The following is a 13,956-nucleotide window of genomic DNA, read 5'->3' as shown; positions in this document are numbered from 1 at the left end:
TATGACCTTGCTTAAGCTCAAAAAACACTTTACGTTTCTAATCAATAAATCTCTGACTGATATATTTCTTTCGAAATTTAGCTTGGAAGAAATCCCATGTAACCCGTTCACTCGAAACCACTGATGTCAAAGTCTTCCACCAATGATACGCCGTGTCTCTCAAAAGTGAAACAGCACATTTTATACATTCTTCGAGACTCAGGGATAATTCATCAAACACTCTTATTGTGTTCTCTAACCAGGACTTAGCCTTTTCAGCATCGTCACTTGTTGTAGCACGAAATTCTTCAGCTCCATATTTCTAATATTGTCAACTAGTGGTCTTCCCAACTATATTGGATTCACTCGTGGCATATCAGAAGTTTGAGGAGGATTAACCGGGGGTGGAGGTTGTTGTACAGCCGGATTGGTTCTAATATATTGCGTAAACCAATCATTCATAATCTGATAGAAGGCTTGCTTAGCCTCACTATCACGGTTACTCATAGCCGGTCGGGAATCATTTTGCACCGTACCTTGCGCGGGAGCAGGCACATTGCTTTCAACATCGTCAGCTATAGCTCTATCAGGATCCATTTGCTATATAAAAGTACATTTCAGTGTCAGGAGTCATCACACTATCAGAGGTTCAGATATATGGCATGTATAGCTAGACTCACATACGCTATGGTAGTCCTAGAATCGACTAAACCATGGCTCCGATACCAATCAAATGTAACACCCTTAACCGGTATCCATCGCCGGACTAGGGTTAAGCGGCATTACCAAACATATCGAAACACTTCGCATTCATTTCACAAACCTCATAGCATCATAGTCAAACATCAAAATAAGTCTCTTTCTTAAGTCAATGAGACCTTAAACATGCATTAGGAAGAGGTCAGGACTAAACCGAATATGTTCACAACTTTCAACACTTAGGAAATTTTTCTATTCTGTTAAGGTCACATGCCCGTGTGACCAAACCGTGTGCCTTACACATGTATCAGACAAACCCATGTGAACTAGCCGTGCCAAATTAGGGTAACCATACTAACTTTCACCCACGGCCAATAGGCACGCCCGTGTGATATTTAGCTAGCTACTGACTTTAACCCACGGCCATATGACACGCCTGTGTGTCAAGGCCGTGTGATTCTTAATAGAATACTATTTTTCTTACACGGCCATAAAGCACACCCGTGTCCCAAATCGTGTGGCACAATGCAGGCTTGGTTTAAGCCATCTTGCCACCCATTATGGGTCAACCTACAACAAGGAAACAAACATATATGTACAACCCAATCAACCATTCTTTATTCTAAAACATACATCATTCATTCTCATACCAAGAACTCATCAAACTTACCTTCTTCTTTATCCAATTAAGACATACCATAGTTTCAAATTAACATCACATATCATAAGCCATTATCAAATATGAGTTCAAACACAAATTAGCCAAATCTCATAGCTAACTATATACATCACAAAACATACTTCACAACTACTAGCCTATACATGCCATACTTCAAATATTTACATTTTCAAAAGTACCAAAATGAGATCGATAGTATGGTGACGATCCTCGACTATCCCCGAGCCTTCAATAGCTACAATAACTGTAAAACAAATAGTAATCACACAGAGTAAGCTTTCAAAAGCTTAGTAAGCTCGTACTTAAAACATTCATAGTATATAAACATAAAATGATAACTTATGAGTATTTGCACAATTTCAATCCATATAACTATATCAACTCAATAATTCATATACATAACATCATCTACCACTTAGGCATTATACATACCTGAAGCTTCCCGTACTTATTCACTTTTGTACTTACCTCATGATGAATGTTATAAGACTTTCCATAAGTTATTTGTGTTTTACACATCAGCACACTTAGTGCTATAAGGTTAGCCGAAGCTAAATATTTCTTCACACTTAGTGCCATCTCAAATAACCGAGACTAAGCCAGTATCATACATTTAGTGCCTCAAGTAGCCAAAGCTAGTTAAATCGCACACTTAGTGCCAAAGATTCCGACTCATCACCATATTATCCAATTCAATTATATATAACTCATGTAGAATAAAGGCATCAAAACTTACTTAACATCACATTTTAAGAACGAACTTACCTCGTACTCGGAATATGTCAATTCGAACTATCTACTCGATAACCTTCGACTTTCCTCGATCTAAGTCCAAATTCCTCCATTCTTGATCTATAGGTTTTCAAAATTAACCCTTTTATTCATCAATTAATGCAATTCCATCTACAAACACATGTTTAGGGCATTTTACAATTTAACCTTCATATTTTCACATTTTGACACTTTAGTCCCTAATTCACAAAATCACAAAATACATATAATTTGCATATACTTATGCTTGGCAGAATTCTCCTAATACTCATACTAGTCCACACATTTCATTTATTTTACATTTTAGTCCCTCAAAATAACATTTTCATAAATTAGCCCAAATTTGCTCAAATCCAACTAAAATCCAAAGACAAAACATGTAAACTCAACATCAAGATTTCATATTTCACCATTTAACAACACAAAACTCATGAATTCATCCATGGCACATTTTTAAATCATTAAAAAAATCAGAAATTGAGACATGGGCTTTATAGTACACTTAACAACGATCACAAAAACATAGAAATTATCAAAAACCAAAGCAAAAACATACCCTATTTAAGCTTCCAACTAGCCGAACCCTAGAACTCTTGATATTTTCTTTTTGTTCTTCAATTTTATGTACAAACAAGGCATATAATGCCTATTTCCATGTTTTTTTATAACATATATTACTTTATTAAACATTTGACCATTACAACCTTTATTAAACCATTATAATTTCACCTAACACATGTCTTTTTATGTCCATTCAAACTTTCAATGGTCAAATAACCACATAAGGACCTTTACTCTGGCAAGCCAACTCAAATAAGCACTTAAATATCTAGCGCACAACTTTTATATTTTATGCGATTAGGTCCTTTTTGCAAATTAAGCACATAAACAGTTAAATTTTCGCACAAAACTTTCACACATATCAATTTACGTATCATAGACACAGAAAATAATATTAAAATATTTTTCAGACTCAAATTTGTGGTCCCAAAATCACTATTCTGACTAGGGTCAAAACCGGACTATTACACATACCATATAGGTACCTGTACCACTCACAACACGGTTATACTTTCCTTATTAACTTGAAATCATACTTTCACTATTGAACCATTTGGAACATTATTGAATACTCATTAAGCCTCAAACATGGGGTCAAGTGCCGATGCCATGTCCCAAACATGGTCTTACACAAGTTCTAGCATATCTGTGCCGATGCCATGTCCCAGACATGGTCTTACACTGACACATCTCGTAGCCGATGCATGTCCCAAACATGTCTTACACTGGCTTACGTCTCGAGGCCGATGCATGTCCCAGACATGTCTTACACTAGCACTCGTTTCAATACCGATCACATATCCCAGACATGGTCTTACACTAGCTCTCATAATATGGCCGATGCATGTCTCAGACATGTCTTACACTAGCTCACACAAGTGACCTAAACGTCATGGCATGAATATCCGATTTATTTCCTAAGGTTCAATCGGGAATTCTACTATCTCTATTCTCTTCACATTTTCTCATTTCCACAATCAAGCAATTTATGCTATAATAATTTCAATACAATTCAAATACATATATTATTAATGTAGTTGTACTATTTACATACAACTTACCTCGGATTACAAAATGTGGCGACTAGTCGACTTAGTTGATTTGCTTGGCTTTCCCCCGGTCTAGGTTTGGATTCGGTATTTCTTGATCTATAATAGAAAAATGTACTTATTTAGTCACTAATTAAAATTAGGCAATTGAAAATTCATATCTTTGGTAAAACGACCATTTTGCCTCTAGACTTTGACAAAATGACTATTTTGCCCCTAGGCTCGAAAATTGATTTTTGTCGAATTTCTTCTTACCTTAAGACCCTTTTTACTCTTATAGAAACTCCAAAATCCCACTATATTACACATTTATCATCTATTTTACAACTTATGCAAAATAGTCATTTTAGGTGTTTTCATGCTAACACCTTTCACAAAAGTTGTTTATTAGACACCCAAGACTCATTTTCTTCCTTAAAAACTCAGCAAAAATTACAAATATTTTCATGGAAAAACCCTAAACTCTTAATCATTTTGCAAAAATAGTACCCTCATTTGAAAGCTCATGCTTCAAAGGTCTCAAAAATGTAAAAATCATCAAGAAAAACTATCAAAATCACTTACTTGTGAGGATTACAAGTTGCTGAAATTTTTTAAGCTTTCAAACCTCCTTCAATGGCTGATTTTCGGTGAGGAAAGAAGATGAAAAAGGGATGATATCATCTTTCCTTTATTTACTCCTATTTTAGTCAAAATAAGCCACCTAACTTACCAAATTTTGAAATTTTGACCACCTTTGTCTCCTATGGTCGGCCATGCCTCCTTAAAGGGTCTAATTGCCTTTAAAGACCCTCAATTTAGGTTCTCTAGCTATTTGGCACTTTTAGCTATCAAAATAGGACTTTTGCATTTTATGCTATTTAGTCCTTTTTCACAATTGGGCTCACAAACGTCACAATTAACTCACCAAATTTTTCATGCACTCTTAAAAACATGCTATAACATCAAAATAATTATAAAATAATTTATTCAACTCCGGATTTATTGTCCCGAGACCACTATTCTGACTAGGTCTTAAATCGGGCTGTTACAGTATCCACACCTGTATTACCAATTGAAGTTTATCAACCCGTCTTTAATTCTCTTATTGCTACGCACAAGTTCATCCTCTTCCTCCCTGCTAAGCTGCATTCTCTTTGTCATGTTCTTTAAATCAAGTGAATATCTATTTTCCCTTCATTAACTCCTTAGTACTACTACTGCTATTATTAGTACGTGTCTAAGCAGATTTGTAAGGTACTAGAGAAGATAGAATAAAGAGAAAATAAAATAGAATCTATTATAATAATCTATGTTTATTATAATTTTTCTAACCGAATTTAATGTCATGAATTGAATAATATCCACTCAGAAAAGTATAATAAAATTAAAAATGAAATACAAATAATTAAATTTATTAAAAAAAAAGTTAATAATGTTAAAAAAAAAAAGAAGGATATCCCTTCAAAATATAGTTTCTTTAAAACTTAATTTTCAAAATGTGATTTCTTTGACCTCATCAAATACAAGCACGGACAAATTGGTCTAACCACGACACCTGTGGGTGGCAAGATTAGGAGAATTTCCTATAATGATATAATTGTACACTAACATCTCCAAACTAAGAGTCCTTTTAAAAGATTCTGTCGAAAATATTCTTGTGTAATAATTGATTGAAATGGATTTGATGTTACTCGAACCTTGTCGTATATTGGTGGCAGGTTCATGATGAAATTTTCAATATACATGTTTTTCCTTCTCTCCCATCCGTTTCAAATAATTTGACTCAAATGTAAAACGCAACCGTGTATAAACTTCAATTTGGTCATCTAAATCTGTACCTAATATGGATATTATGTCTCATACAAGAAAACATAAAAAGTGAAGCAAAAGGCAATTGCACAATGATTAGGATAAATCATACAACAATACATGTTGGTGATTGGTTGGAATCCAAGAATTTGTCCTTGTACCTTTGTTGAAGTAGAAATGTTTCTCGCACATTACAGGAATCATTTGGTTAAGTGGAAGTTGATATTCCCTCAAAAATCATGTATTGAAGAGGTTTTCCTTTTTTTTTTCTTTTTTTTTGTACTTTAAACCTACCATCTAGATAAACTACACTTCCTTGTACAAAAAATACTGAGTAAAATTATTGTCAGTTATTGCACAACACATATTGACAATATCATTCATCATTGCTGCAGGTGAGACGAGGTAAGCTTGTTTTTCTTCCTCAAAAATTTGCAGCGACATGTTAGATGATCAGAGGTACATCAACATGAGGTTATCAAAGCAGCGGTGAGGAATTGAGGAAGCTAATGAACCCCACTACATGCATGTCTGGTCTACTGTATTAAAAACATTGGTACGTAATATTATTTCTTGAAAATCATACGACGAAGGATTATAATTATTTTAGTCCAGTTTTTACTATTTTGTGTTGCATAGAATATGAGCTTAAAACACAAATTCCATGAGAGGCTGGAGATCATACATGCAAAAACAAAGCAGCCGGTAGATAGCTTGACAACAGCCCTAAGGAGGGCTTAGCCATATGATGAAGGTCGATGCTATGGTCATATAACAACAAACCTTGCTAAATCAGTCAACTTAGTGTTGGAAGTCCACGCATTATCTTCGAGTTACCATGTTAGTTCAAGCGACTTACTAAAGTTGGTCAAGTTAGAATAATAATCCAATGTATCAGATAATAATCCAAAAGTTACCATGTTAGTTCAGCGACTTACATATGCCTTGCCTTATCAGATAATAAACTCAAACATCTCTTGAACTCGGGATAATAAACAAACAAATAAACAGAAGATAAATTTCCTTTGTTCTTACATTCTATCATGCTCTATTTGAGAATTTGAATTTCAAATTTTGGATTTCACTTTGGTAATAAAAAATTTCAAATATAATGGTCAAATTAGTTGAGATTCAATATAATATATTTTAGAAAAATACAAAAATATTTAATTTGTCAAATCTAAAAACATTTTATATTTTCAAATTCATTACTAAATAATAAGCATCTAACAAATCTATGGATTAAAACTCGACTTACATTATTTTAGAAATCCAAATCCAGATTCTAAAATCCTAGTTCTTATAGTTCACTATATTTGATGATAAACATGCTCTATGCTGATAGCCAATGTTAAAGCTGAAAATGAAAAAAGCGTTCTAGTTTATGAACTAAAAATCCGCTCCAGAAAAAGGGCAAAAAAACTATTAATATAACGCAACATGTCAAACACGGAAAGGCAAAAATTATGAGGTATTTATATGCACTTATCTTTCTATCAGACTTTGACCTTTGAAAGGAAGAAAAACAAAAATGGGAACGATAAAAGCAACAACAATACTAGACACTCTCAGCACCACAAAAATTAGCATACAAGGGCAGTTTGTTAACATTTAAGCTAAGGACAAAGTAAACCTGGATTCTTTGGTCAGGGCTCTACTGATGGCCCTGCAACTGATAGCTTCATTCATTCACCTTACAGCGTTATTCCTCCATTTCCTAACAAGAAGTCAAGAGTGATGATCAGATGACAAACATTGGGAAAACAACCTGAATAAAGCAGAACTAACTCAGAAGAATGGTATATCGTATTCAAATCCAAGTACTTTACCACTTTAATACCACCAGACAGTCCCAAGTCCTGAACTGAACTTTCTGACATGCAATTTGCATGCACAATGGGGCCATTGGCTGCACTCCCATCAGTAGTTCCCACCCCACCCTCGTTTGATGGGATAGCCAAGTATGCTGCTCCCTTAAACATCCATTCACCACTGTCCAGCCTAAAATAATCTTCAAATAGCTCGCCGCATAACAGGCATGCACACTGATTTTCATCTGCAGGAACCATAAGCTCAGACATTTCTGTTGTCTTTTCCAACTTGTTCAGAGACTCAGTGGAATCCAAGACCAATTGCCCAGGCTTTCCAGCAAGCCAATCATCTGACCTCGCATACCATCCCCTCAATGCCCTACCAGAACCTCTTAATGCAGTCTTTTTCATTTCATGCCACTCTAAGTGTCTATCAAGCTGTCCCTGAAACTTAAGTCGAAGACCACATAAGCTGCAACAATGTGGAAGGTCATCCAACAATCCACCGATCACAGATGAATGAAATTCTCTGATTACATCTGGCCTGAGTTCTAATCCTATCAAGCTTTCTACTTCTGTTGAGGTGGACTGATGTGGGGCAACTGAACATTTTGGAGCAGGTTCAGCATATGATACCTCATCCATTGTGGAGGATCGAGGAGCATCAGATGAACTCTGAATGTCCGAACTCTTGTTCAGTGATTCACTTGGACTCTCGACTCCTGGGCTCTTCTGTACTTGGTTGGGCATCAGAAGAGATGGGAGAGATGCAGCATCCTTCTTTGATTCAGATATCAAACCTTTTGCAACTAATGAGCTCAGGAGGCTAGATATTGAATTTGTATCCTTGCATTCAACATCAGAAGTCTGCGATGGGGCATTACTAACAAGAGATGAAGGTGGTGGTCCAGGAGACAGTGGCAGCTGTTCTACTTTTTCCTGGGAACTATTCGGAGCACCTGCTATCGCATCATGAGTTGCATCTGATGAAATTGCAGCATCAATCAAGCCTGAGGTTGTGAAAACAGCAGGAGGACAATTTGGGAGAGGAGGCTGTGAAGTTCGCCCAACATCTTGAGAAATCTTAGTTGGAAAGTTGCCAGTAAATGAAGTGCTGGAGAGAATTCCACTCTTCATTACAGCAGCTAATAGACTACTAGTACTTGAAAGTTCTGAAGTTTCAATAGCAAGTGGATTAGAACACTCCAATGCACTTCCAAGTGCTGAGGCTGCTTCTACTTTGGAGATCTGAGACAGAAGAGACTTCTGAGTCTGACCAGAAGGTTCAGCCTGCATGGAGTCTAGTAGGGGTGGCTGTGAAAGGTGATAATGACGGCTAGGATGCAAAGAAATCGGGGCAGAAGTCTGAGGAGAGTCTCTATGAGACCTAACATTCAACTTTCCTGAAAAAATAGATGGTTTGGGATCAGCCCGAGGCAGGGAAAGAGCTTGCTGATAATCTGGATCAGCCAATTTCTGTAGCTGTTGATGGGAGTGGCATGCAGGAAATGAAGGTGAAGGTGAATGCTGGCGCATAGGAGACTGTTCAGGAGGTGATGCAGTTCCTACAGACTGGAAACACTGCTTTCCAGAAGTACCTCTGGGTCCTGACGCCACATTTGCCAAAAACCCAAAGCCTGGGGTTCCCAAATGGGATGAACTTGTTTGTGGTCGCATTCCTATCCTGGCCAGGGAAGAACTTGCACCGGTAGGCAACCCGCCAAGACTAGCAGAATAGCTCTCAGAACGGCTTGAACTAATAGCAGGCAAACCATCTGTCCATGAAGTAGAAATCTGACGCCCAAAAGAAAGTTTGTCCTTCTGCTCAGTGGATAATGCATCAGCAGAAGTCTCTCTAACAAACCTTGACCCTGCATCATGAATGCTTTGAGGTCTGTGGAGCTGACTTTCAAAATCCTGGCATTGAAAATGTAAACCTGGTTATAAATACTTTAGGAAAAAAATCCTAGAAGAAACAAATGAAAAAAAACTATAAAAGAAAAAAGGGTACATAATCAAACAACCATAATGTTTCTCTTCCAAGTAACAAAGGTTTCGAGTAATGCATTATATTAAATTACTGTTCATGCAAGCTTACCATTTTTTCTGAAACAACAGGAGTCCAACAATCTTTACTCAAGTTATTAGAGAAGTTGGCTGCATCATGTTCAGACAACCTAGAGTGCATCTGCCACATAAACTCCTCCTCCTCAGAGTTTTTCCAGCTGCTAGACAACCCACCGCTGTTTCTACCAGAAATATTGAGAGTTTGGTGTAAACGAGGATCAGCATTCACAGATTTGGATACGGAGTAATTTTGAGATCCACGCTTAACGTTGAAACCATTCCTCTGGCTGGGAATAGTCTCAGTAACACTGCTTGTAGCTCTAAACCAAGGCGCATCAAGCCCCTGATCAGTAACATTCCCCCTGGTTCTTCTAACTTCTATGCCAGGAATCTGTAAAAGATCAGAACCATAGTCATAATCACCAACAGCAATGATCTTCTTCTCACAAACAGGCTCATTAAACATGTCTATACGAGAACACTGAATGTGCTGATAATTTTAAGATAATGGCAGAAAGTGATAATAGAATAAATAGACTATAACATACTTTAAAACACTTCTCAGACTCCTCCTTTGAGTTGGCCAAAGTCCCAGCCATATCATTGACCATACCTTTTGCCTTCATCACATAAAACAAAATCAAAAGAAAACCCCTTATAGTACATACATTAAAAGCTGAAATGGACATGATGACTATGAGAAGGAAGAAAAAACAGGGCAAGGGTCGTGCATTGATACAGATGATCCCCTGAAGTACTAGAAAGGAAAGATATAGAGGTCTCTTAAAATTTTGGGTATGAATTTTTAAAGATGCAAGGTGAAGAAAAAGAATAGGTTGAGAAAAAAATTAAAAATGCTTGCTTTTTATAAGCAAGGTTGAACCTCAATAATTGCTTCAGAAATAAACTGAATAAAATCAAATCAATACCATGCCAAAAAGAAAAAAGAGGATTACCAAATTCACCCTGCTTGATTGTTGAAGACGCTGCTTTTCTAGATACTTTGGGTTTACATGAATACTTTGTGGTGGACCCTGTGATAGTGTATCTGTTCTGGATGTTGTGTTTCCTGAAGATGAACCATTTACCAAAGGAGTGAAGCCAAGTTCCTTTTCAATCACCTGGAGAGTCTGAACAGGGAAAACCCCTTTCCAAGTTCCAAAAAGATGTCGCATACTCTGATGCAAGGGAGGATTAACTTGTTTATATGCTTTGCAGAACACCTAAACCAGCAGTAAAAATGTAAAACACCATTATGCTTGCAGCATGAGTATCGGACACATTCTAGATAAACACAAAAGTAACAGAAGAAGAAGTTTCCAGCATTTGGAAGAGTTTGAGATTCTGAGCTCAAAGTAAAAATGAATATCTTTGCTAAAGGATATAATCTTTTCCATAGCATAGTCTTCAAACACATTCTAGATAAACACAGAAGTTACATAAAAAGAAGTTTTCAGCATTTGGAAAAGTTTAAGACTCTGAAAACAAAGTAAAAATGGATCTTTGTTAAAGGATATAATCTTTGTCATAACATAGTCTTCTGAAGTTTCTCAGACAACAAACATAAGCACATTACATGACATTTTCTCAGATGCCCTGAGAGCAACAATGGAGCCAAAGGAAAAAGAATGAAATCCTAACCTCCGGTAATCTGGCAGCAAAACATTTAATGTAGTCTCTCCCAATATTCTTTACAATACTATCTAAAAGATAGAGTGATGGCAGCTTTTGATCACTGGGAACCTGCAAAATCATTTTTTATCAACTCTAAAACCACAAAAGCAGCCTTCATTGGACTAATTCTTCGCCAAAATACTAATCACATCAATACTATCAGTAATGCTGTAATGAAAAGAAAGACAGTTGAGGGAGGGATAAGGATTGCAAACAGAAAAATAGGATGAACCAAACCTTTCATTCTCCTCATAATGAAAGAAAAAAGTAAATGTAAAAACTTCCACTAATGAAGATTTCCAGCATTTCGAATCCATTCCAGCTATCAGAGTTGACCGCCTTTTACCTCATCAACTTAGGTGTTCAGTTTCACTTCCTTAAAATCTGACCCCACCTTATCTATATATGATTTCAGTTTATCCCCTGTTTTTCATGATTTGCTACAGGCTTCCAGCCTTAATAAATGGCTCCATCACAGAAAAGGCATTCTTTCAGATCCAAGCAATCTGAGGCACCATTATATACGTTGTAGACTTGGAGAGCAGAATTTTACCATTTGCAAATGGAAAATCAAAGAGTGCCGGAACAACAGGGTGCTCAACTTAAGCATTCACAATGGTGTTAGCATTTCTAGTTCTATTTACTCGTACAGCCAACCAAATGTGATTTGAGTAGAATAACAAAAGATTGCTAGCAAAAGGTGATGACATGTAAGTAGGAAAGCACTATACTCGCTTGAGAAGGAAAAATGAAATGGAGATGAACAAATGTGTGACCGTATAAGGAAATTGATGTGAGAAAACCCCAGCTAAAGGAAATAATAGCTTAAAGAGATTCCAAACCCAATAGAATTCATTAGATATACTTTTCACAACATATGGGCTCTTCATACTCCATTTCAACATATGCCTGTAAAGTTTAAAATCTCTATAATTCATTGGCCAGCTGTTTACAAATTCCAGGGCAATTAGAAACATATCAGATCCATGAAAATATAGAACAGACATCCATCCAATAAAGGAAGATATTTGCAGGCAACATGGCCTTAGACCAGAATTGCATAGACTACGAAGTCACATCACAACATACCATTCCTGCATTTGTTAATAAAAGAAAAAAACACTTGACCAACATGTACTCTCATCACCTGTTAAGATAATATAAAAGTTGAACTCAAAATAACTCTGCAAAGCATTTTAACAAACCTAGATCGAGACACGCATTGATGACAGCAAAACTAAAAGAAATATCCATTAATCCCAATTTACACTTACAATCCAAATTATCTTTTCTATTTTTTCCCACAGTATAGAACTTGCAATTCATTTTCCTGTACAATTCATTTTCAAAAAGAAAGGAAAAGCTTTAACGCATAAGGCACAACTAAAACTGAGTTCACCTCAAGAATATTAGAGCAGACAGTAGCAGCAATGGCCTTGGCGGCATGAACATTCTCGCCAGCGATTATCGTCAAGTTAGTAATAATTGGTTTCGAGTTAAAAGTGAGCTCAGCTAACGCCATCTTATACTGGCTAACTAACCCTTGCTGCTGGTGGTGTTGCTGCTGATGTGGCACTGGTTGTGGTTCGTAAGCTCCACCGTCGCCACGGGTCAAATAATTGATGTCGGAATCATTGGACCGGGATCTCAAACCAGAGGCGGGACCAACTGGGTTCGCTCGTTGAGAAAAAGGCCGGATATTAGGGTTCGGAGTGAGGTCTTCAGTTAACCGTGGTTTTTTCAAACCAGGTTCTCTGGATCTATCAAATGATCTACGCGGATTCTCCATATAAGAAAATCGAAAACCCTAAATTCCTAAATCAATAATCACTCTTATTTTCATTTACAGTCAAATTAGCAAATCAAATTACCAAAAAAGGGGAAAAATTACAATATTGCAATAGCCTAAATCGAAACTTTAAAAAGAATCCAAAACCCTATACAATAAGGGAACAATATAAAACCCTATGGATTATCATATACAACAAAAAAGAAAAAGAAGAAGATTTCTAATTCTAATTCCACTTCCAGTTCCAGTTCCAGTTCGAATTATAATTCTAATTTCTAAAGATAAAGGAGCAAAGAATTCCGATAAAAAAGAAAAATGCAGAGTGGAAATTAAAAAAGGAGGAAGGTTAAAAGGTTTAATTGTAAATATGGAGATTGATTGTTAATATAAAGGTTAGTCCAGAAGGTGAGTTTGGAGGGTTTAAAATTTGAAACGGGAAATTTATTAAAAAAAGTAAGGGATCGGGTTTGATAAAAAAAAAAACCCAGCAATTATTTGAAAATAGATCTCACACTAGTATATTGTTGGATTTTTTTAATGTTTTAAATTTTTTTTTGTACTTATGTCATTTATGATGGACTCTATTAGCTTGGGAGGCTGAGTGGGTAAATATTATTATTGAAACAGATTATGCTTTGATTATTAAAAGGATCCAGGGAGATTATAAAGGACATTCAATAGAGACTTGATCTTAGATATCCAAGAATTGTGCAGGCGCGAATCGAGAGTGCTCATAAAGTATACCTAGATAGGTGAATTTTGTTGCTGACACATTGGCTAATCTGATGAAAGATACCCCCTTTGGTAAGTGTTGACAGATTAACCTTTTTGGTGAGTGTTTCTTTCATGTGGCTCCTCCTTCGGTTGATGATCAGATTCGGCTTGATGGATGTGCCCTAAATCTTGAGTCTTACTATTTTGTTTTTTCTATTTTGGGCCCCAAATTTTGTTCTTTAAGCCCATTTTTGTTAGTTTATTGTTTATTCATTATAAATGAGCAAGGCATCTTTGAATTATGTTTTAATCATTTTGAATTTAAAATTTTAATTATGCATGATAAATGGTCCATTTTGAATTTGTTTTATT

At 36.1% G+C, this 13,956-nt stretch overlaps 1 protein-coding gene across 3 annotated transcripts; it reads right to left on the bottom strand.

Moving 5' to 3' along the window:
- Window positions 1–5,824: 5,824 nt before the first annotated feature.
- LOC107947737 (polyadenylation and cleavage factor homolog 4) lies at window positions 5,825–13,328 on the bottom strand. 3 transcript variants are annotated; one of them, XM_016882270.2, is made up of 7 exons: window positions 12,481–13,328; window positions 11,049–11,150; window positions 10,364–10,630; window positions 9,956–10,027; window positions 9,439–9,798; window positions 7,359–9,257; window positions 5,825–7,246 (listed from the first exon to the last, which is right to left on the bottom strand). In XM_016882270.2, the coding sequence occupies exons 1-7, from the start codon at window positions 12,868–12,870 to the stop codon at window positions 7,232–7,234; spliced, it is 3,105 nt and encodes a 1,034-aa protein (XP_016737759.2). In that variant the 5' UTR covers window positions 12,871–13,328; the 3' UTR covers window positions 5,825–7,231. The 3 variants fall into 3 exon arrangements, with proteins under 3 accessions (XP_016737759.2, XP_040967218.1, XP_040967219.1); XM_041111284.1 differs by having other exon boundaries at window positions 10,364–10,585; window positions 12,481–13,310; XM_041111285.1 differs by lacking the exon at window positions 9,956–10,027 and having other exon boundaries at window positions 12,481–13,312.
- Between the last annotated feature and the right edge of the window lie 628 nt (window positions 13,329–13,956).

The sequence above is a fragment of the Gossypium hirsutum genome, chromosome A04, assembly GCF_007990345.1.
Source record: "Gossypium hirsutum isolate 1008001.06 chromosome A04, Gossypium_hirsutum_v2.1, whole genome shotgun sequence".
NCBI classification, from domain to species: Eukaryota; Viridiplantae; Streptophyta; class Magnoliopsida; order Malvales; family Malvaceae; genus Gossypium; species Gossypium hirsutum.
The sequence above is the reverse complement of the archived record's forward strand: the minus strand, read 5'-3'. Positions and strand labels throughout refer to the sequence as shown.

Coding starts and splice junctions, on each gene's coding strand:
- LOC107947737 (XM_016882270.2), bottom strand. CDS start 12,870: ATGGAGAATCCGCGTAGATCATTTGATAGATCCAGAGAACCTGGTTTG. Junction 10,631..11,048: donor TTGCTGCCAGATTACCGGAG/GTTAGGATTTCA, acceptor CTGCTGGTTTAG/GTGTTCTGCAAAGCATATAA. Junction 10,028..10,363: donor AATCAAGCAGGGTGAATTTG/GTAATCCTCTTT, acceptor TATGTGATGAAG/GCAAAAGGTATGGTCAATGA.